At 52.3% G+C, this 23,955-nt stretch overlaps 1 protein-coding gene across 1 annotated transcript in view; it reads left to right on the forward strand.

Annotated features, from left to right (window-relative positions):
- Muc2 (mucin 2, oligomeric mucus/gel-forming) overlaps nucleotides 1–17,770 on the forward strand; it is a 31,312-nt gene extending 13,542 nt beyond the window's left edge. Inside the window, exons 29-48 of the mRNA XM_060382773.1 lie at nucleotides 433–7,142; nucleotides 7,775–8,014; nucleotides 8,696–8,970; nucleotides 9,315–9,489; nucleotides 9,963–10,210; nucleotides 10,812–10,995; nucleotides 11,278–11,491; nucleotides 12,216–12,394; nucleotides 12,595–12,664; nucleotides 12,800–12,897; nucleotides 13,026–13,057; nucleotides 14,300–14,477; nucleotides 14,783–14,887; nucleotides 15,089–15,129; nucleotides 15,252–15,374; nucleotides 15,650–15,748; nucleotides 16,398–16,526; nucleotides 16,706–16,745; nucleotides 17,133–17,259; nucleotides 17,384–17,770. Coding sequence (XP_060238756.1) covers nucleotides 433–7,142; nucleotides 7,775–8,014; nucleotides 8,696–8,970; nucleotides 9,315–9,489; nucleotides 9,963–10,210; nucleotides 10,812–10,995; nucleotides 11,278–11,491; nucleotides 12,216–12,394; nucleotides 12,595–12,664; nucleotides 12,800–12,897; nucleotides 13,026–13,057; nucleotides 14,300–14,477; nucleotides 14,783–14,887; nucleotides 15,089–15,129; nucleotides 15,252–15,374; nucleotides 15,650–15,748; nucleotides 16,398–16,526; nucleotides 16,706–16,745; nucleotides 17,133–17,259; nucleotides 17,384–17,606 — 9,490 coding nt within the window. The 3' untranslated portion in view covers nucleotides 17,607–17,770. The remainder of the gene's footprint in view (nucleotides 1–432; nucleotides 7,143–7,774; nucleotides 8,015–8,695; nucleotides 8,971–9,314; nucleotides 9,490–9,962; nucleotides 10,211–10,811; nucleotides 10,996–11,277; nucleotides 11,492–12,215; nucleotides 12,395–12,594; nucleotides 12,665–12,799; nucleotides 12,898–13,025; nucleotides 13,058–14,299; nucleotides 14,478–14,782; nucleotides 14,888–15,088; nucleotides 15,130–15,251; nucleotides 15,375–15,649; nucleotides 15,749–16,397; nucleotides 16,527–16,705; nucleotides 16,746–17,132; nucleotides 17,260–17,383) is intronic.
- Nucleotides 17,771–23,955: the final 6,185 nt, after the last annotated feature.

A 23,955-nucleotide genomic window follows, 5' to 3' on the forward strand; every position in this document is an offset into this window, starting at 1 on the left:
TCCATTGTGCTTACTGTATTTATTCACTGTTTGCCAAGTCCATGGACAGGGAGGTGGGACCTGTGTGGATGACCATGTTCTTCTCAGGAACAGAAACAGCCCCTTTCACACTCTTTCTTGGGAATGGCTCTCTTGTTAGTCTTCCCCCCTCACAGAGATTCAGCACTGACAAGGAAGGGGTACTGAGCTGGGGCTTTAGGGATGTTTCACCTAGATTTGGCCTCGTGGCCCCTTCCCTCTTAGCGTCAGTCTTTTGGCCGCCAAAAGGTGGAAATGGGTCTATTCTGAACTCTGACCCCATCAACCTGGTTCCTTGGTGATGATGGGAGGGTGGGCAAGTGTATCTGTGAGGTGCAGAGCTTGCTGAGGACTCCGAATCACCCCAGTCTCTCTCAAGCACTAATGGCCTGTATGTAAATTTACTTCCCTAGGCATGCCATGCTGCTTCTGGTCTGACTGGATTAACGACAACCATCCTACCAGTGTAAATGGTGGTGATCGAGAGAACTTTACCCATGTCTGCAGCGTTCCTGAGGACATTGAGTGCAGATCAGCCACAGAGCCCAAAGAAAGCTGGGAGGAACTGGGCCAGAAGGTACACTGTAGTGTCTCAGATGGGCTCATTTGCAAAAGTGAAGAGCAGTATGGAAGTGGACAATGGGAACTTTGTTATGACTATGAGATACGAGTCAAATGTTGCTATCCAATGGAATACTGTCCTACTTCAACCATCACACCTACGACTTCACTGACAACCTCATCCACCACTCCACCTACCTCTTCACCAACCACCTTACCTACAACATCGCCACTGACTCCATCTGCTACTTTACCAACCACCTCACCGACGACCACACCCACCATCTCGTCTACCGCTACGCCGATGACTTCATTTACGACTTCACAGACATCTTCACCAGCCCCCCCTCCTAAGAGCTCACCAACCACACCTGCTACCACCTCACCAACCCCTTCACCAGGAACCTCAACTGCCACAACACCAAGCACCTCACCTACCACCTCATCACCGGTGACTACCCCCTTCACCACAACAGTTTCCACTCCTTGCATTGAAGAATGCAAGTGGATGGGCTGGAAGGATTCTGGAAAACCCTCCTACGGTAAGGATAGTGGAGATTTTGAACCGGTTGAGGGCAGCTGTGAACCAGGCTGGGCGGTAAACAACGTCTCCTGCAGAGCCGTGCTGTATTCCAACGTTCCGCTTCAGCAGCTTGGACAGAAAGTGACTTGCAACGAAGAGGTAGGGCTAGTGTGCAAAAACTCCGAACAGCCGAAGGAAGGGTTCATGCCCACGGGCATGTGCTTCAACTACGAGATCAATGTCGAGTGCTGTATATGTGGGCCCACCACCACTACAAAGACCACCACTCCAACAACCACTCCAGAGACCACCCCTCCTACACCTACCACCACACAGACACCAACCCCAACAGTAACCACCACTACAGTGACTACAACACCAACACCAACACCAACCACCACAGGGACTCCCATTATAACAGCAACTACCACACAGACACCAACCCCAACTCCAACAGAGACCACGCCTCCTACGTCTACCACCACACAGACACCAACCCCAACTGCAACCACCACTACAGTGACTCCAACACCAACACCAACAGAGACCACCACTACAGTGACTCCAACACCAACACCAACACCAACACCAACAGAGACCACCACTACAGTGACTCCAACACCAACACCAACACCAACAGAGACCACCACTACAGTGACACCAACACCAACACCAACAGAGACGACCACTACAGTGACTCCAACACCAACACCAACACCAACAGAGACCACCACTACAGTGACTCCAACACCAACACCAACACCAACACCAACAGAGACCACCACTACAGTGACTCCAACACCAACACCAACAGAGACGACCACTACAGTGACTCCAACACCAACACCAACAGAGACGACCACTACAGTGACTCCAACACCAACACCAACACCAACAGAGACCACCACTACAGTGACTCCAACACCAACACCAACACCAACACCAACACCAACAGAGACCACCACTACAGTGACTCCAACACCAACACCAACACCAACAGGGACCACCACTACAGTCACTACAACACCAACACCAACACCAACAGAGACCACCACTACAGTCACTACAACACCAAAACCAATACAAACAGAGACCACCACTACAGAGACTCCAACACCAACACCAACACCAACAGGGACCACCACTACAGTGACTCCAACACCAACACCTACAGGGACCACCATTACAGTGACTCCAACACCAACACCAACACCAACACCAACACCAACAGGGACCACCATTACAGTGACTCCAACACCAACAGAGACCACCACTACAGTGACTCCAACACCAACACCAACACCAACACCAACAGAGACCACCACTACAGTGACTCCAACACCAACACCAACACCAACACCAACACCAACAGGGACCACCATTACAGTGACTCCAACACCAACACCAACAGAGACCACCACTACAATGACTCCAACACCAACACCAACAGAGACCACCACTACAGTGACTCCAACACCAACACCAACACCAACACCTACAGAGACCACCACTACAGTGACTCCAACACCAACACCAACAGAGACCACCACTACAGTGACTCCAACACCAACACCAACACCAACACCAACACCAACAGGGACCACCACTACAGTGACTCCAACACCAACACCAGCACCAACAGCAACAGGGACCACCATTACAGTGACTCCAATACCAACACCAACACCAACAGAGACCACCACTACAGTGACTCCAACACCAACACCAACACCAACAGAGACCACCACTACAGTGACTCCAACACCAACACCAACACCAACACCAACAGGGACCACCATTACAGTGACTCCAACACCAACACCAACACCAACACCTACAGAGACCACCACTACAGTGACTCCAACACCAACACCAACACCAACACCAACAGGGACCACCATTACAGTGACTCCAACACCAACACCAACACCTACAGAGACCACCACTACAGTGACTCCAACACCAACACCAACACCAACACCAACAGGGACCACCATTACAGTGACTCCAACACCAACACCAACACCAACAAAGACCACCACTACAGTGACTCCAACACCAACACCAACACCAACACCAACACCAACAGAGACCACCACTACAGTGACTCCAACACCAACACCAACAGGAACCACCATTACAGTGACTCCAACACCAACACCAACACCTACAGAGACCACCACTACAGTGACTCCAACACCAACACCAACACCAACACCAACACCAACAGAGACCACCACTACAGTGACTCCAACACCAACACCAACAGGAACCACCATTACAGTGACTCCAACACCAACACCAACACCTACAGAGACCACCACTACAGTGACTCCAACACCAACACCAACACCAACACCAACAGAGACCACCACTACAGTGACTCCAACACCAACACCAACAGGAACCACCATTACAGTGACTCCAACACCAACACCAACACCTACAGAGACCACCACTACAGTGACTCCAACACCAACACCAACACCAACACCTACAGAGACCACCACTACAGTGACTCCAACACCAACACCAACACCAACAGGGACCACCATTACAGTGACTCCAACACCAACACCAACATCAACACCAACAGAGACCACCACTACAGTGACTCCAACACCAACACCAACACCAACACCAACAGAGACCACCACTACAGTGACTCCAACACCAACACCAACACCAACAAAGACCACCACTACAGTGACTCCAACACCAACACCAACACCAACACCAACACCAACAGGGACCACCATTACAGTGACTCCAACACCAACACCAACACCAACAAAGACCACCACTACAGTGACTCCAACACCAACACCAACACCAACACCAACAGAGACCACCACTACAGTGACTCCAACACCAACACCAACACCAACAGAGACCACCACTACAGTGACTCCAACACCAACACCAACACCAACACCAACAGAGACCACCACTACAGTGACTCCAACACCAACACCAACACCAACACCAACAGGAACCACCATTACAGTGACACCAACACCAACAGAGACCACCACTACAGTGACTCCAACACCAACACCAACAGAGACCACCACTACAGTGACTCCAACACCAACACCAACACCAACACCAACAGGGACCACCATTACAGTCACTCCAACACCAACACCAACACCAACACCTACAGAGACCACCACTACAGTGACTCCAACACCAACACCAACACCAACAGAGACCACCACTACAGTGACTCCAACACCAACACCAAAACCAATAGGAACCACCATTACAGTGACTCCAACACCAACACCTACAGAGACCACCACTACAGTGACACCAACACCAACACCAACACCAACACCAACACCAACACCAACAGAGACCACCACTACAGTGACTCCAACACCAACACCAACACCAACAAAGACCACCACTACAGTGACTCCAACACCAACACCAACACCAACACCTACAGGGACCACCACTACAGTGACTCCAACACCAACACCAACACCTACAGAGACCACCACTACAGTGACTCCAACACCAACACTAACACCAACAGGGACCACCATTACAGTGACTCCAACACCAACACCAACACCAACAAAGACCACCACTACAGTGACTCCAACACCAACACCAACACCAACACCAACAGAGACCACCACTATAGTGACTCCAACACCAACACCAACACCAACACCAACACCAACACCAACAGAGACCACCACTTCAGTGACTCCAACACCAACACCAACACCAACACCAACACCAACACCAACAGAGACCACCACTACAGTGACTCCAACACCAACACCAACACCAACAGAGACCACCACTACAGTGACTCCAACACCAACACCAACACCAACACCAACAGAGACCACCACTACAGTGACTCCAACACCAACACCAACACCAACACCAACACCAACACCAACAGAGACCACCACTACAGTGACTCCAACACCAACACCAACACCAACAGAGACCACCACTACAGTGACTCCAACACCAACACCAACACCAACACCAACAGAGACCACCACTACAGTGACTCCAACACCAACACCAACACCAACACCAACACCAACAGGAACCACCATTACAGTGACTCCAACACCAACACCAACAGAGACCACCACTACAGTGACTCCAACACCAACACCAACACCAACAAAGACCACCACTACAGTGACTCCAACACCAACACCAACAAAGACCACCACTACAGTGACTCCAACACCAACACCAACATCAACACCTACAGAGACCACCACTACAGTGACTCCAACACCAACACCAACACCAACACCAACACCAACACCAACACCTACAGGGACCACCACTACAGTGACTCCAACACCAACACCAACACCAACACCAACAGAGACCACCACTACAGTGACCACAACACCAACACCAACACCTACAGAGACCACCACTACAGTGACTCCAACACCAACACCAACACCTACAGAGACCACCACTACAGTGACTCCAACACCAACACCAACACCAACACCAACACCAACAGAGACCACCACTACAGTGACTCCAACACCAACACCAACACCTACAGAGACCACCACTACAGTGACTCCAACACCAACACCAACACCAACACCAACACCTACAGAGACCACCACTACAGTGACTCCAACACCAACACCAACACCAACACCAACACCTACAGAGACCACCACTACAGTGACTCCAACACCAACACCAACACCTACAGAGACCACCACTACAGTGACTCCAACACCAACACCAACACCAACACCAACAGAGACCACCACTACAGTGACTCCAACACCAACACCAACACCTACAGAGACCACCACTACAGTGACTCCAACACCAACACCAACAGAGACCACCATTACAGTGACTCCAACACCAACACCAACACCAACAGAGACCACCACTACAGTGACTCCAACACCAACACCAACACCTACAGAGACCACCACTACAGTGACTCCAACACCAACACCAACACCAACACCAACACCAACAGAGACCACCACTACAGTGACTCCAACACCAACACCAACACCTACAGAGACCACCACTACAGTGACTCCAACACCAACACCAACACCAACACTAACAGAGACCACCACTACAGTGACTCCAACACCAACACCAACAGAGACCACCACTACAGTGACTCCAACACCAACACCAACACCAACACCTACAGAGACCACCACTACAGTGACTCCAACACCAACACCAACACCAACACCTACAGAGACCACCACTACAGTGACTCCAACACCAACACCAACAGAGACCACCATTACAGTGACTCCAACACCAACACCAACACCAACACCTACAGAGACCACCACTACAATGACTCCAACACCAACACCAACACCAACAGGGACCACCATTACAGTGACTCCAACACCAACACCAACACCTACAGGGACCACCACTACAGTGACTCCAACACCAACACCAACACCAACACCAACACCAACAGAGACCACCACTACAGTGACTCCAACACCAACAGAGACCACTCCTCCTACGTCTACCACCACACAAACACCAACCCCAACTGCAACCACCATTACAGTCACTACAACACCAACACCAACACCAACATCAACAGAGACCACCCCTCCTACACCTACCACCACACAGACCACAACCCCAATACCAACAGAGACCACCACTACAGTGACTCCAACACCAACACCAACCACCACAGGGACCCCCATTTCAACATCTACTACCACACAGACCACAACCCCAACACCCACACCAGTGACCTCCACCCCTACCCCCACACAGACACCCACCCCAACTCGTACCACCACAACCAAACCTCCCACTGAGTCCCCAACGCCTGTGATCTCTCAGTCAACTTCTTCCCCACCCACGGAGTCCATCACTCTTCCAAGCACTCCTGTGACTACCATAACAACACCTAGCACAGAATCATCACCTGGAACAACATCACCATTCATCACTTCGTCAGTGGGCAGCACTCCGTCACCATCTCCAGGTTCAACACCAGGACCTACCGCACCTCCTACAGGTAAGCAGACATGTGAAGCCACCCCTATTCCTCCTCTCTTACGAGAGCTTCTCTTTGCATGGGAGAGAGGTGTCAAGATCTAACCCTGAAGTCGGCGCTTCGCTCCTGACCTGCCCTTTCCCAGTGAGGCCTGTCCCCGGGAAGGTTTGAGGCGGGCTAAGTGGGTCTTCTCTGCCTACTGAGTCAGATTCCTGGGAGCGATGGATTGGAGGGAAACAAAAGTCGCTCCCGCTCTGTAGACAGGCTTTGCTCAGGCAGAGCTACATCAGCGCAGATTTTGCAGCCCAACAGGGATGGAGTCCATGTGGGAAAGCCCTCCCAGGAAAGCCCTGGGCTAGACGGAGCCGGGGCTGGTATAAGGCAGAGGGCCTCTCCTGTCTGGGTGTGGCACGAGAGGGTAGCTAGTCTGGCACTGGCAGATGTCCAGTGTCCAGCGTGATAGTCACACAGTGTGGATGGTGATGTCAAATCCTGGTGAGTGGATAGCAGGCTTTGACACCTTACCACGGCTTCTTGAGCAAGCTGTTATCTCACAGTGGTGGGGCCTTCAAGTAGATCTCTGTAGCACCTGAGATGAACAGTGCCGTCAGCTCATGATGTAACTGTTCTTACGGGCGTGCCTACCTCCTCAGAGACCACGACGGGGCCAACCTCACCCACCACAGGACCACCCTCCACGACCACCCCTACAGTTCCTACTGTGACAACGACCACCCCGGAAACCACCACACCAACTACTTTGGAGACCACCAAGACCTCGTCTTGGAGCACAGTCCTCTCAGTCTCCCCAATCACCTCTCCCAGCACCACCTGGACCAGCATTGCAACCTCGACTACCTGCTGCGTTGTGGATGACATATTTTATGGCCCAGGTATTCATGGTGTTCCTGTCTAATGTTCACAAAGCTCAGGCTGGTCCCCGATTTTACCAGTGGGTAGACCGCAACTTGAAGCTTGATCAGGAGGGTGGAGGCTGGAGGCTGGCCATGGGTGAATGTTTTTGTGGCCAGCTTCCCCTTGCTGGAGACGTAAACCAGAGATCAGGGCTCTTCCAAGGCTTGGAGAACAAGTAGAGGTGGAGCTTAATCCTTTTTCTGTTGTAACCAAATAGTTGGCCAGATGATTTATAAATCATAGATGGCCATTTAGCTGGCAGTTCTGGAGGTAAGGAGGTACAGCAACATGGCACTGGCATTCTGCATCAAAACATGGTACAGGTTTCAGGTATGGCACAAGTGTGTTAGCTCTAGTCTCTCTTCCTTTTCTTGTAATGCCACTAACGCTATGCTAGGGGCTTCACCCTCATACCTCAGCTTCACCCTCATACCTCAGCTTCACCCTCATACCTCAGCTTCACCCTCATACCTCAGCTTCACCCTCATACCTCAGCTTCACCCTCATACCTCATCTAACCTGGGTATCTCCGCTAAGGTCCTTCCCCCAGTACAGCGAGCTTCTCCCTATTGGCCTCCGTGGGGGTCTCGTCAGTGTGTTCTCGTGGCCAGATCTGCCTCTGGATGGCGTAAAAACGGCATCTTTCTCTTCCCTTGTAGGTGAAATGATCTACAACGGTACCCATGGGGACAGGTGTTATTATGTGAACTGCTCTGAGGACTGCCAACTCCAGATCTTCAACTGGTCCTGTCCATCCACTCCCCCAACTACTACACCCTTAACGCCAGTGTCCTCTCCGACGACCGCACCCTCCACACCATCCACCACACCTTCAACGTCCACTCCCTCCACGCCCAAATCTACAACGCCAACCCCCAGCACACCAACCAAAACTACCTCCGGTGGATGCCTCGACTTTGATCCTCCCAGACAGGTCGGTGGGCAGTATGTGGCTTTGTTACCCTGGCACTGGACAGGTCCGTGCCCAGGTGCCCATGGTCTGAAGGACACCCTCCCTGGTTATCCAAGCCACCCATTTCCCCACCCCCTGCCCCTTCTCCACTGGGGCTGGTACTTCCCAAAGCACCATGGGCACAGGTCCTGCTGGCCTGTTCTTTCTCTCCCCCCCCCCCCGCCCCATATCCTGCCTTCTGTGTTTTTATCCTAGCTTCCCTCAGCTCCGGTCCTGGGTGTCCTGGGTGTAGGCTGCGACCTCCTGTGTAGACGGGGAGCTAAGCTGGGCTGCGCGGTGACTGTCCCGTCTCACCCCTCCCGCAGGTGAATGAGACCTGGTGGCTGTGTAACTGTACCATGGCCATTTGCAAGTATGACAACGTAGTGGAGATTGTGGAGCTGGAGTGCGACCCCCCGCCCATGCCTACCTGTTCCAGCGGCCTCAAGCCCGTGCGTGTCGTGGACCCTGATGGCTGCTGCTGGCACTGGGAGTGTGACTGTAAGGCCCTTAGCTATCCGGGGGGGGGGGGGCACCTGCCAGGGTCCTTTCTGATCTGGTGTTGGTGGCTACAGGGCCGGCCTCCTGGGAGCAGACTTTGATTGACAAGTGCCTGCTGAAGGCCAGGCACACAGTCTTAGGGACTTCCCGACATACTTTATGTTTCCTTGAGCAGGAGGCCTGGGCAGGTAGAAGCAGCTTTCAGAGTAAGGAGTTTCTGAGATTAGGATTGACCTTCTGACTCTAAGGCAAGGACTCACCCTACAGAAGGAGGGTCTCTGGACCAAATGGGAAGATGCTAGAGGCTAGACCCTAGAGAGGCTCAAAGTAGGGACCAGGTTTTCGGTTTGGTTTTGTTCTTTAGACTTCTTTAGTTACTGCTAGTTTTTCCAGCCTATCCCCTGAATCCTCACGATGACTTGATTCCAGTAGTTCTGGCCCGATGATGCCGATTTATGGCGCTCCCTCCACAGGCTACTGCACCGGCTGGGGGGATCCACACTTTGTCACCTTCGACGGGCTCTACTACAGTTACCAGGGTAACTGCACCTACGTGCTAGTGGAGGAGATCAACCCCACGGTGGACAACTTTGGTGTCTACATTGACAACTACCACTGTGACGTCAACGACAAGGTGTCCTGCCCCCGCACGATTATCGTGCGCCACGAGACCCAGGAAGTGCAGATCAAGACGGTGAACTTGATGCCCATTGAGGTGCAGGTACGTGGCTGGGACCGACTGGGCATCCACAGTATGCCTGTCACGGCCTTCTAGTGTGGGCCCCTGCAGCAGAGGACCAGGCTGCGTGTCCACTGGACCAGGCTGGAGCCATGACACATGTTGGGGCTCCTTAGGGCCGTGTCAGCTCTTCTCACGGGCTTTCTACGTGAGCACAGAAACTCCTTCTCTGAGGATAGGTGACTGGATCTAGCTGGGTCTTCTCTATCCTCTGGGGCCACTGGTGATGTTGATGGAAACAACTGAGGAGCCCTGACCCTTTCAAGGAGCTTCAAAGTCTCTGAGAAGTCTCTTTTGCCTTCTCCTGGGATGAGCTGGGACAAAGGTCTGTCCCAGTTATGGTGGAAAGGCAGCAAGAAGAGAAGAGAAAGGAGGCGAGGGACAGGAAAAGCTCCCCTTTTCAGATCAAGGCGGAGACATCCCTGGTGCTATCCCAAGGTGCAAATTGGCCTTCTTGGTCAGCTATATGGCTTCCAGAGGGGGCCATGGCGGGACAGTACAGAGTAGGGCAGGCCTCTATCAGGTGTCAGGCTTCTGTCTCCTGTCTCAGAGACCCTCCTTGACTCAGACATGTTGACCACAGGTGCTGGTGAACAAGCAGGTAGTGGCTTTGCCCTACAAGAAGTACGGGCTGCAGGTGTACGAATCTGGCATCAACTTTGTGGTGGACATCCCCAGGCTGAAGGCCCAGATCTCCTACAATGGCATGTATTTCTCCATCCGGCTGCCCTACGAACTGTTTGGCAACAACACAAAGGGCCAGTGCGGTGAGTCCCCCCGCCCTCTTCGCTCGGAGGGCAAGAATAGGTGTGAGCACCTGTCGCCTAGCTGTGGCTTCGCTGCTCCTCTGTGGACAGTCACTGTGGCATTGTCTTGCGTTTGGCCCTTGTGAGAAGCCAGCAGCTGTTGGCTTGGCCTTGGCTTTGCCCTCTGGCCTGACCAACGGGACACACGGAGCCTGGACTGGAGAAGGACAGGTGCCAGGGCTTGACCTGAGTCTGGTAGTGCTGTCTTGGCACCGCCTTGATGGGTGGCTTCTCTGTACACAGGAACCTGCACCAACAATACTGCCGATGACTGCATCCTCCCCAGTGGAGAGATCGTCTCCGACTGTGAGGTTGCTGCTGACCAGTGGCTGGTGAACGACCCCTCCAAGCCACACTGTCCTCACAGCGGCTTCACCACCAAGCGCCCGGCCATCACGCCAGGGCTTTTGCCGAATAACTGTACTCAGTCTCCTGTGTGCGAGCTCATCAAGGACAGGTGACCTGTGGGAAGTGGAGGCGAGAGGGTCCAGTGAGATCCTGTCTCAAAAAAGAAAAATTGCAGGGTCTCTAGAGGTCTTACCTTTCTACTGTCCCTGCTGTCTACCAAGTAGCAAAGAGCAGCCCCTGGGTGGGCCTGCAAGAGCTAAGGTTATGTCACTGTGGATGGGTGTCGGGTCACAGGGGCCACAGGACTTGGCTTCTGTTTCCCCAGGCCCTAGCTATTATCTCTGACACTCCCTCCCTCAGCACCCTCCTTTCTTCTCAGACATTTCTCACCTCCTGGCCAGGTGCAGGCTCAGCTGAGCTGGAGACCCTGAGTAGATCAGCTGACCGGAAAGCATTAGCTTCTCAGGGAGGCAGGTTCAGGCTTGGACACAGGTCAGGGGCTTCTAAATCTGGTAGCCACAGGAGGACTCTCCCTGTTCCCTGGAGGTGTTTGGATGAAGGCTAATCTAGGTGAGCCTTGGATTTTTCCGAGGGGACAGTCTGGCAACTAGTGACCTTTCAGGTGTGCATAGTATGTCTCTAGACGCCTGGTGACAGACATATATGTCCTTCCTTTCCTAGAGAACAGCCCTTTCTGGCTTCCGCTGCTGCTAACCAGAGTGCCTCTTTGGTCGGTGCCTCTGAGCAGGCTCTAGCAGGGCAGGGGGAGGCCGGGAGAGCATGTGGAGAGGCTTGGGAGCTGACCCGAGTGTGACCCACCTCTCCCTGCACAGCCTCTTTTCCCAGTGTCACCCCTTCGTGCCTCCTAAGTACTACTATGAAGCTTGCCTGTTTGATAGCTGCTTTGTGCCTGGCTCCGGTATGGAGTGTGCCAGCGTACAGGCCTACGCGGCCCTCTGTGCCAAGGAAGGTGCCTGCATTGACTGGCGGAGCCATGCCCAGGGGGCCTGCCGTAAGTGCCGCTCATCTCTCCCCATGTACTGCTCTGTGCTGGGGCCTGTGGGTCAGGCAAGGGTACTGGGCAGTTTCCCATCCTCTGCTGGCAGGGGGTGAAGTCCTGTGTGGGAAGGGCTAGGTAGTTCTGTCACTGCAGGGAGGGACAGGGTTCTCCCTCTGGATATGACCTTACCAACGGTTGCGCTTCTCCTGCAGCTGTGAAGTGTCCATCTCACAGGGAGTACAAGGCCTGTGGCCCCGCAGAAGAACCCACCTGCCAGTCCAGGTACGCTGCCTGAAGATTCCTGCTGGTTCCCCAGTCCAGCTCATGCAGCCCAGTCGGCTGTAGCCACCCTCCTCCCAGAGCTGTGCCCCAACCTGTGACCCTCCTTCCTTCTGAGCATGTGTCTTGCCATTCTAGTGCCTTTGAGAATTCCACGCTCTTGGTGGAAGGCTGCTTCTGCCGCGAAGGCACCATAAAATTTGCTCCCGGCCGTGACGTCTGTGTGGAGACATGTGGTAAGCTTCCTGCTTCCGCCGCCTCCCTCCTGCTTCCTCTGTTTCTGCAGAGGCGAGGCCAGGAGGCTCATCACAGTTCCTTATAATGTCATGGCAGTGTTATCTAAGTTTGCCTCCTCTCTCCCTAGGATGTGTGGGACCCGACAATGTGCCCAGAAAGGTAGGTTCCCCCTTGTGCTGGGAGAATTCTCCCTAAAATCCTGAGCTTTGGGGAATGACTGGGGTGAAGTGATATGATAGCCTGGGAGTCATGAGCCATGTAAGTCCTGGGTGAGATCCACTCACTCATTCACCTGCCCATTGGTGCATCTAACCCATCAACCAATCATCCATCCATCCATCCATCCATCCATCCTTGAACCATCCGTCATCCATTCATTCATGCATTTAACAATCTGTTATCACCCAGGTATTCATCCACCCATCCATCCACTTACCTATCCATTGGCCATCTGACTATCCATCAATCTACCCAATACCATCCATCATCTGCCCATCCATCCAACTTTATCCATCCAATCACCCATCCATTATCCATCTGTCCTCTATCCATACATTCATCAACCCACCCCCCCATTCATTAATTTATCCTTCATTCATCCATTATCCGCTCAGCCATTCATTCATTCATTTATTCATCATTTACCCACCTATTCTACACCCTTCAATCTATCCTACTACCCATCCATCTGAAACACTCATCCTCCATTCACCCACCTGCTATCCGTCTAGCCACCCATCTATCATCCATCTGTCTTTTGTTCATTCATCCACTTACCCATCCTCCATTCACCATCATTCACTCACATCCATCTATCCATTATCTATCCATCCAAAAACCCATCCATAATCTATCCATTCTTCCCCTGGCTCCATTCATCTATCTACCCACCCACCCACCCATTCAACTTCGCCTCACTATTCATCCATGCAACCAACCACCAATCCATCATCCATCCATCCTTCTATCTTTCTAATCATTCGTTCATCCATCAAACCATCCATTCGTGTATCCACCCATCTACCCACCAGTCACATAATACTCTGACTAAATGTGGCACATTGGTTATTGTTGCTTCCCGTGTGTGCTCACAACCATTGGTTGACTCTTTAGCTCAAATGAAAAAAACTGATAGACAATTTGTGGTGTCTCTGTTATGTACCACACGGATGTCGGTGAGTGCTGGTGAGCAGGGCACAATTGTGTAGTATCAGTGGCCTTGAACGAACAGCTGCTGGCCTGTCCCTGAGCCTGCCCTATGAGCTCAGAGGTGGTGAGAGATATGGCTTTCTCACTTGACCTCTCACCTGGCTACCCGGTTCAGCCCTTTTCTCCCTGGGTGGCCCTGGATGTTCCACAGTAGGGCTAGCCTGATGCTAATCTAATCCTTCCTCTTTGCAGTTTGGAGAGCACTTTGAGTTCAACTGCCAGGACTGTGATTGCCGGGAGGGTGGAAGCGGCATTGTCTGCCAGCCAAAGAAATGTCCTGGAGAGGACCAGCAGACATGTGAGGAGGATGGCACCTACCTTGTTGTGGAGGTCAACCCAGAAGACACATGCTGCAACATCACCTCATGCAGTAAGTCCACCCCCGGGGCCATGGGAGCCGTTCTCACACCGCTGGGGCCATGTCCTGCTGAGGTGTCTGCTGTAACCGAGCATGCCCACTGCAGGTGAGGCTTTCTGCCATGTCCTCTGTGGTGAGTTCAGGTTGTGCTCACTTGAGTGAGTGGTGGTAGTCGCTGTTGGATCAGGCCAGGAGCCTCTGCTGCAGAAACCGCTCCTCGTGGGAGCCACAGAGGCCTGGAGCCATGCTATGCACTGGGGGGTGGGTCTCTGCCTATGGGAGCTGTCCTGGTCACCACACTCCTGCTCTGTCTTCAGAGTGTGACACCAAACGATGCAAAATGGAACGCCCCTCATGTTTGCTGGGATTCGAAGTGAAGATCGAGCATGTGCCTGGAAAATGCTGTCCAGTTTACTCCTGTGGTAAGCGAGGCCAGCAGGGCAAGGGCAGGCCATGGGCAGGACAGTGAACAAGGGGCCAGTGGAGGGAACATGCTTCTCCTTGGACTTCTTTATCACGGCCATGGCTGTGCACCCACCCAGCCCTGAGCATCTATTCAGTTGTATGTGCCAGGCTGAGGCTCAGGATGGCCTCTGATGGCTTTTCCCACTCTTTCTTCCAAGTGCCCAAGGGCGTGTGTGTGCACCAGAACGCTGAATACCAGGTGAGTTCTGAGCTGGGAGGGGGCAGGGAGGATGGGTGGCATTGCCCTTGTCTGTCTCCCAAAGATGGAGTATGCATGGGTGTTGATGCGTGCGGCAACTTTACTTCTGCCCGTTCCCAAAGCCCGGATCTCCAGTGTATTCCAACAAGTGCCAGGACTGCATGTGCACCAACATCATGGACAACAGCACCCAGCTCAACGTCATCTCCTGTACCCATGTGCCCTGTAACATCTCCTGCAGTTCCGTGAGTATGGCCTTCTCTCTCCTCTCCCTCTCTCTGCCTCAGTTCATTACCTTCCCATCTTCTAAGAGGCACACGGTTTGCGTTCATTTCCATGACTTGCCTTCAGTTTTGTGCTTTAAATCTTCCTTGCCAAGCTGTGCCCGTCTCTCCCTCCTACCATGCCACTTGTTCTGTGTGCAGCCTCCCCCAGGGTGAGGCATTCCAGTGACCCCGTGTCCTGGTTGGGTGTGGGGACGAGTCTTTGAACTCAGCCTCATCCTCTTCTGTGTCTACAGGGCTTTGAACTTGTGGAGGTCCCTGGGGAGTGCTGCAAGAAGTGCCAGCAGACCCACTGCATCATTGAGAGGCCCAACCAGCAGTACCTCATTCTGAAGGTGTGTGCACGGTGGGAAGCGCTTCGGGCTCCACCGATGAGCTTGCCAGCCACTGAGGGCAAGGCTAGGATGACTTTGGGCTTGAGTCGTCCCAGGTTCCACATAGCTTGGTGTGAGTGACCATATTTGGGTGGCTTAAAAAAAAAAAAACATTTGTGGCTGCTCCACTTCTGGGGCTCTGAAGTTCAGGATCAACGCTGGCAGAAGCTGTGAGGAGTCCTTCCTGCCGCCTCTTCTTTGGGCTCCAGGCGAGATTGTTTGTGTCATCTCTGATGTAACAGTCTTCATGTAGCAGTCTTCCTTCTATCTGAGCCCACGTCTCCTCATCCCTGGAGTTAGGACTTCCTTGATGGAGGATGCTATCATCTCCAAAGGATGACCTCATCTCCAGATTCTTTTCTTGAGGTTTCCACAGATTCTTTTCCCATTCAGAATCGCTTCCTCGTTCACAGGTTAGAGATTTTTTGTGTTATGTAACCATAGGCTGGTAAATTTCAGTCTCCAAAACTCTCTTATGAGTGTCACTTGTCCAGTGACTCTGGACCTGAGGGCTAGCCTCCTGTCTGTGAAGCTGTACATCCCAGGTCTTCCTGGGCTGGCCCCTGGAGCTCACTTGCTTGCCTTTGTTCTATCCGTGTTGTATCTACAGCCTGGGGACATACAGAGAAACCCCAACGATAGGTGCACCTTCTTCAGCTGCATGAAATTCAACAAACAGCTCATCTCCTCTGTCTCCAACATCACCTGCCCTGACTTCAACCCCAGTGACTGTGTTCCGGTGAGTGGGACCCCTATGGTACCAGCCCTGTGTGCTCTGCCAGGATCAGGGGACCCCAGTTTCCAGGAGGCTTGTTCCACATTCTTCTGTAGGACAGCCCTTATGCACTCCCTGGCAAGAGGGGGCACTCACCTGCTGGGGGTACTCTGGGCTCCCTTCTCATTCCTCTTTCTTTTCAGGACTCCATCACTTACATGCCCAATGGCTGCTGTAAGACATGTGAGTACAGCTGGGGACGGGTAGGTTGGTGGGTGGTGGGTGGTGGCTGGTGGCTGGACTTTACTAGAACCTTGGGCAGGAAGACACAAGGGCAGGCTGCTGCAGGACTCCTGTCCCTGCTTTGTCTCCTACACTCATGTGGATGTATAAGGACCCGAATCCCCTTCCGGGAAGAGCCTGATGGTCCTCAGCTGCATGCTGTGTCTCATTTCCTGAAAGGGAAATGGGGCTGGGAGTTAAGGGCTAGCCATGCTTGGAAAAGGGAGAGAAAATGGCACCAGAGAGGTAGAGGTGGAGGTGGAAGTAGAGGTAGAGATGGAGGGAGAGGGAAGGAGAAAGAGCACCCCAGTCTTAGGCCACCCTCTGCACCTCCATCTCCTTCCACAGGCATCCCTCGAAACCAGACCAGAGTCCCTTGCTCTGCCATCCCCGTCATGAAGGAGATTTCCTACAATGGCTGCACGAAGAACGTCTCCATGAACTACTGTTCTGGGTCCTGTGGGACTTTTGCCATGTGAGTCCCAGGTTTCAAGCGTGAGATGGAGGGCTGGAGGAGCTCACTGACAGACGCCAAAGAGGGAAGGTGCTGATGCTGTTCCCGGGGAGGCTGGCACTCATTCTGCCCTTCCTGTCCCCAGGTACTCTTCCCAGGTCCAGGAGCTGGATCACAAGTGTTCTTGCTGCAAGGAGGAGAGGACCAGTGTACGTGAGGTGACCCTGGAATGCCCAGATGGCACTGAGCAGAGCCACACCTACACACACATCGAGAGCTGTCTGTGCCAGGACACCGTCTGTGGGCTCCCACAGGCCCAGCAAGGCCGCGTCAGGCGTTCTAGTTCCTGGCTTCTGGGAAGGAAGTGAACGGGTTCTACCGTGCACAACCCTTCCCATCTTGCACCATCCTGCTAACCCTCTGAGCTTCCTCCGCTTCTAGCTTGTCTCCTTCTCTGTAGGTATTTATTTTCAGAGTTTCTATTTTATCCTTTGCTTTCTGATAATAAACCCAGGCATAGCCATGCACACCAGCCACAATGTGACTCTGCCATCTGTATTGCTTTCCCTTGGGCTCTGCCTGTTCAGAGCTCTGGCTGAGTGAAGAGCCCCCTCCACACCATGAGTGAAAAAGGCCTCAGATTCATTTTCAGGGTTCTCTGCTATGGGAGAGAACTTTTGCTCATGTGCTCTGGGGACGGTGTGTGCAGGTGTGAGTATACAGTATGCGTGCACACAAGTGTATTGCCATGTGTCTGTGTCTGTGTGGTGTGAGCACATCACTGAGGCTGTCTCGGGTCGCAGGCTGGGGGCAGGGCATTGGCCTCTGCTGCAAACGGAAAGAAAAGCAGCCATAACTTTGTGGACTGGGTTGCTTCCTGCTGTGTCACTGTGATAAACATACCTGATGAGAAACGACGTAAGGGAAGGAGGATTTATTTGGCTCATGGTTTTGAGGGATCAGCCCACGATCGCTTGACCCTATGCATTTGAGTAGAACACCAAAGCAGCGGGGACACCGGGCAGAGACCAGCTGTTCACAGTATGGCGGGCCAGGAATCTGACTGAGCATGACCGGAAAGGGCCAGGGATAATATCCTCCAAGGACTCAGCCCCTCATAACCTTTAGCCAGGTCTCCCCTGCCAAGTTTCTTGAATCTCCCCAAATAACACCCTTTTAATCTGTGAGCCTTTTTTTTGAGGGGGAGGGGGCTACTCCATACACAAACCATAACATGGCTTCTCAAAGACTGCTGGGCAGCGCTATCAAACCACATGGTTCTACCAGCATGAGCTTATGTGGTTCTTTGGGAAAATGTCAACTCCCTTAGCTTGCTCTTGTATTGGTTCAAACCCCGAGGGGAGGATGCTGTGAATCTCTCCTACCCAGAGTCTCAATAATCATGAATAGGGTTTATCTACAGGAAACTTTCCAACCTGGGTTAGTCAGAATGGACTCTGGCATGCAGAAATGACAAAAGCTGGCAAGTGTCAAAGGCTTGCAGCAGCATGTGGCCTATTTTCCTCATGCTTCCTGCTTGCTGCAGCTTGGCTGGCATCATATTGCATGCCTCAGATGCCTGGAACCTGAGATGGCAGAGAAGCTTTCATCTCTAAGGGCTCTTCTGTCGTGATGGCTTAAGCCAGCTCAGGAGTCTTCCCAGAATCCATCCTTAGTGGTCCAGCTCAGCAGACTTTGGATGCTGGGATTGTAATACTACCATTAGGCAGCTGGGGGAGCCAGAGGCACTCGGTGGCTGTCCAGTGATGGCCGTTGGATAGATGCAGCCAAACTTTTTTGGGAGAAGTGTGTGTGTGTGTGTGTGTGTGTGTGTGTGTGTGTGTGTGTGTGTACCATGTGTCTGTGTTTGTGCTGTGTGTATCTGTGTGAGTTCCAGGGGTCTCCTGTCACTATCACCCCAAATTTTTGCACACGTCTTCTGGGGATCATATATAGGCCCTCATGCTTCATCTACAAATACTGTACTGACTGGGCCATCTCTCTCCAATGTTGGTGGTGTCTATTAGTTTCTACAAATGTAGAAAAGTACCGTATTACTTGAGTATTCGCAAATGCAACAAGCACAAAACATTTGAGCTCCAGTAAGAGGGTTCAGTGGGTAAAGATAACTGCCAGCAAGCCTGGCTACCTGTTTTCAATCTCTGGGGCTGCATAGTTGAAGGGCAGAACAGTTCTAGGAGTTGTCCTGTGACCTCAACACGTGTGTGGCACAATGCACCCCCATACACGCATAAACAAACAAGCAGACATGTAACCAAGAAGCAGCTGAATGCGGTGGTGCACGCCTATAATCTCAGTTCTCAGACAGAGGTAGGCAGATTGCTGTGAGTTCGAGGCCAGCCTGGTCTACAAAGTGAGTCCAGAACAGCCAAGGCTACACAGAGAAACCCTGTCTAGAGAAAAGCCAAACAAACAAAACAAAACAAAACAAAACACCTTGAGAAGCACTAGATTCAGGATTGTGGCTGTCTCTGTGTCGGGACTGAGAGGGGCAATGCTGACTGTGATGTCTTATTCCCTATTGGAAGAACATTTGAAAGCAAAGCTGGCTACATGATAATCTGAGGGGTGTGAGGTTTAAAGTCACTCATCTTAAAAACAGTTGGGGAACCAGGCAGAGGTGGGGCACACCTTTAACCCCAGCACGCGGAGGTAGCGGCAGGCACATCTCTGAGTTTGAGGCCAGCATGGTCTACACTGCAGAGACAGCCAAGGCCACACAGCGAAACCTTGTCTTGAAAAACCAAACTGCCAAACCAAACTACCAAACCAAACCAAACCAAACCAAACCAAACCAAACCAAACCAAACCAAACCAAACCAAACCAAACCAAACCAATGTGAGCGTGTACTGGACCACGAGCAGGGGATACTGAGGCCACATGGTCTTGAGTCCCTTGCCGTTCTTCTCTGCTTGAGAAACTCTTGCCACTCTGGTCTTTCTGCCCCCGTGGATAGCTCTTCCATGGCCTGAGCCACGCAGACTGAGTCTAACATCAATGGCCGGAAATCAGAGCTGAGTAGGACCTGTGTGAAGGGAATGGGCTCTGAGAACTTCACAGCGCTGGCAGACCATGGAGAGGAATTGGCAGAAGGAATGATGTCCTGTCAGACCTACTCTGTGCAGGATTCTGCCAGCCACCCCAGCAGCCCACGCTCTTTCTGAGTCCGAGAGGCCCAGGGTTTCTCTGTGACTTCAGGCCCTTTCTTTCTAGCTCTGGCTCTTGTCTGTTTTAGGCTGAATTGCATGTGCTGTGGGAATGCCTTGAACCCTTAACTTCTAACACCCCCGAGTGACTGTTTAGAAAGAGATTTTTAAACGGAGATTTTTATTTTAGTTTTTATTTTATGTATTTGAGTGTTTTGCCTGCATGTATGTATGTGCACTTTTTGCATGCCTGGTGCCCTCCGAAGTCAGAAGAGGACGTTGGGATGCCCTGGAACTGCAGTTACAGATGGCCGTGAGCCACCATGTGTGTGTGGTGGGAACCCCTGATCCTCTGCACACACCATAGGCGTGTGGTGGGAACCCCTGATCCTCTGCACACACCATAGGCGTGTGGTGGGAACCCCTGATCCTCTGCACACACCATAGGCGTGTGGTGGGAACCCCTGATCCTCTGCACACACCATAGGCATGTGGTGGGAACCCCTGATCCTCTGCACACACCATAGACGTGTGGTGGGAACCCCTGATCCTCTGCAAGAACAAGTGCTCTTAACCACGGAACCATCTATCCATCTTGTGAAGACATGGCCTTTAAAGAGATAGGTCACGATAAAGTTGTTATGCAGGGTCTAATCTAACTGACTATGGATTAAGAGAAGTTCAGGACATAGGCGTTCCTACAGGGAAGCTGCATCCTAGAAGGAGCTGAAGAGATGACAGGAATGGTCTTTGGCAGGGAGATTGGATCCAGATCTTATGCTGAGGGCACAACACCTTCACGACCCTCTCAGCAGTGTCCAGGGGGGTTGTCACAGATGCAAGACTGGATGGATGGACCAGCAATCCCATGAGACATTGGCATTGGGCTAGAAGATGACAAGGACTGCCTGGCCACCCTGCCTCAGGGGCCCCTTTTGTTACCCCAGAGGCCCAATGGTCTTTGAAACCCTGGATGAGCTGTGGAGGCCTGTGGTGTTGTTCTACTATTCATAGCTTCAGATTGGTCCAGCTGGCTCAGGATGCTGTAGCTTCACCTTTCAAATGGGGTTGTGGTCAGGATCATGCCCACCTCATGATTCTGGGGTGTCATTTTACTGTTTCAGACCCCAAACCAAGTCTGACCCTGGCATGATGCTGGCATGAAGGCACTTTCCACACAGCCTCTTTCTCTCCACAGGCTTATTTAACAAGGCTCCAAAAAGACGGCCCTCATTCCCCATTGTTGAAAGGTGTCTTTTTGCTGGCAAGCGTCGTGGTATCCTCTTATCTTAGGACCTATCAAAATGCTGCTTATCAGGACTTGGTGGTTTCCTGGGTCAGTGAGTCGATTAATTGTCTTCACACTTCCTGTGCAGATGGAGGTGGCCCCTACTAGCGCAGGAACACAGATAGTGGCTTGGTGTTTCATTTTGCACCTGTGATCTTTGCTCTCCAACTTTAGGGGTCTCCTGAGAGGGACAGGGTCCCTGGGTCATCTGACCCCTTGATCCTGGGCCCTGTGGTTTGATCCCTGCTAAGGCAGTTGTACCCAGGGTCCCTTCCATCACTGTTGACTCGGTTGATCTAGCTTCAGTCTCTGGGTAGAGGGATAGGGAGAAATGTGGCCATTTGTGGTCAGCACAGTGACTCTGACAACTGCTCATTTTCAGGAGCTGGGGAATCCTCACAGGGACACTGGAAAATGCAGTCGCAGAATGAGTGTGTGGCCAGTCCTACAGGAGGGGACCCGAGACCAGTTTAGGCCACATTATCAGAGGGAAGATAGAACCTTTCTTTTGGCCTGCTTGCCTTGGAATGGACACTGCTGGATACACTGACTGGTCACTCTGCCTATGTGTAGTGGCTTCAGCTTAGAGGGGCTTCCATTTGATAGAAAGCCCTAGGGAAACCCGGATCATGGCCTAGTTAGCAAGCTTATGCTACCCAGTCTCCCCACTGTCAGGACAGAGGGGCCCAGTGCAAGCTGAACTTGAGTCTCTTGCAGGGGCCACACTGTGGCTCTCCTTCCTGTTGTGCCTTTGAGCTCCTTCCTTGATGAGGCCAGGTCACGGGTGGCAGGCAGAGGCACATGCTGTAGTGGACAGCAGCATTCCCAGAGGCCCTTGTCCATGAGCCCAGAGCCTAAGTGGAACTCAGACTTAAAGCAACAGAACTCAGCCAAACCACAGAGCTCTGGCCAGGTGTGTGCGTGTGTGTTAGGGTAGAGGGCCATGCTCCAGGCCACAGAAGTTTATCTAACAACAGAGAGGGCTTCCTGTCCCCACTCCTGTGGCAAAGCCTCTGTGAAGACTACTGATAAGCTAGGTCAGAGTCCACAGGAAGGACTCAGGGTGCCTGGTTCATTCTTGGAGCCCACACAGCCCTCTCCTAGGCCAGTCACACCCTTCTGACCCGAGAAGGGTGAGGCTGGCACTTACTCCAATGTGGCCAAGCTAACTCCACAGAGGACCATGTGGCTGTGCTACCTAGAACTCCAGGGGTATCTTCACACACAGAGGGGGTGGGGAGTCATAAGGGCTGGACACGGGTCTCAGGAACAGCAGACAAGGAAGTCTGGGGACAGCATATTGCTTTCTTTCCTTGAAAGAAGCTGGCCCACTCTTACTGCCTCTGAGAAGCTGACGTATCCTGAGTTCTGGTTTCAGTTCCAGGCCTCCCTTTTTGGAGGGAATGGCAGCAGATTGTGGAGGCATCTTCTCGACTTTGCCTGCTGCATGTCTGCACGTCTCCAAGGTGTCAGGGCGTGTTTCTGTGCTGAGTCCTTCACCTCATGACTCTTCAAGCCTCTGCCAGACCTTCTTCGGCTTCAGAAATGAGGGGTCTGTTTTGTGTCTTGTGGTAAACGCAGTTAGGCTGATGTGTGTTGCATGTGAAATGTTCCCCACAGGCTCACGTGTTCTGACAATTGATCCTTAGTTTCCAGCACTATTTTAGGAGGCTATGCAACTTTTGGGGTCGGAAATGAGTCCCTGGGGCTGGGTGTTAAAGGTGAATCCTCTTCTGGTTTCTGAGGCTCTCTGCTTCCTGAAGATGTGAACAAGCTGAGCTGTAGGCCTCTGCTAGCACGGATGAGCTATCCCAGTTCCCACGCCTTCCCTGTCGTGATGAGACGCCTCCTTGAAGCTGTGATTAAAAACCTGTCTCCTCCTCTAAGTTTCTTCTGTCAGGTATCTTGTCACAGCTATGAGAAACAAAACAAAAAATAAAAGTTCTTTCAGTACTTCAAAAACATGGCCTCTTGTCTCCCCAGACCGTAGAGACCATGAGTTGATCACGTCGATTGGTCTCTCTGGCAGCTGGCTTTAACTGCCAACTACACACAACATAGAACCAGCCGGTAAAGGGGCTTTAATGGGAGATTGTCTAAATTCGGTTGGCCTGTGGGCATGTCTGTTGGGAGGGGTTGTTTTAACTAAGTTGATTGATGTGGGAAGATTCAGCCCACCGTGGGCAGCACCATTCCCTAGGCAGGGGATTCTGAAGTGTGTGAGCGGGGAAATGGAGGTGAGCACACATGAATTCATGTGT

This window comes from Meriones unguiculatus, chromosome 1 (assembly GCF_030254825.1).
Source record: "Meriones unguiculatus strain TT.TT164.6M chromosome 1, Bangor_MerUng_6.1, whole genome shotgun sequence".
Lineage (NCBI taxonomy): Eukaryota > Metazoa > Chordata > Mammalia > Rodentia > Muridae > Meriones > Meriones unguiculatus.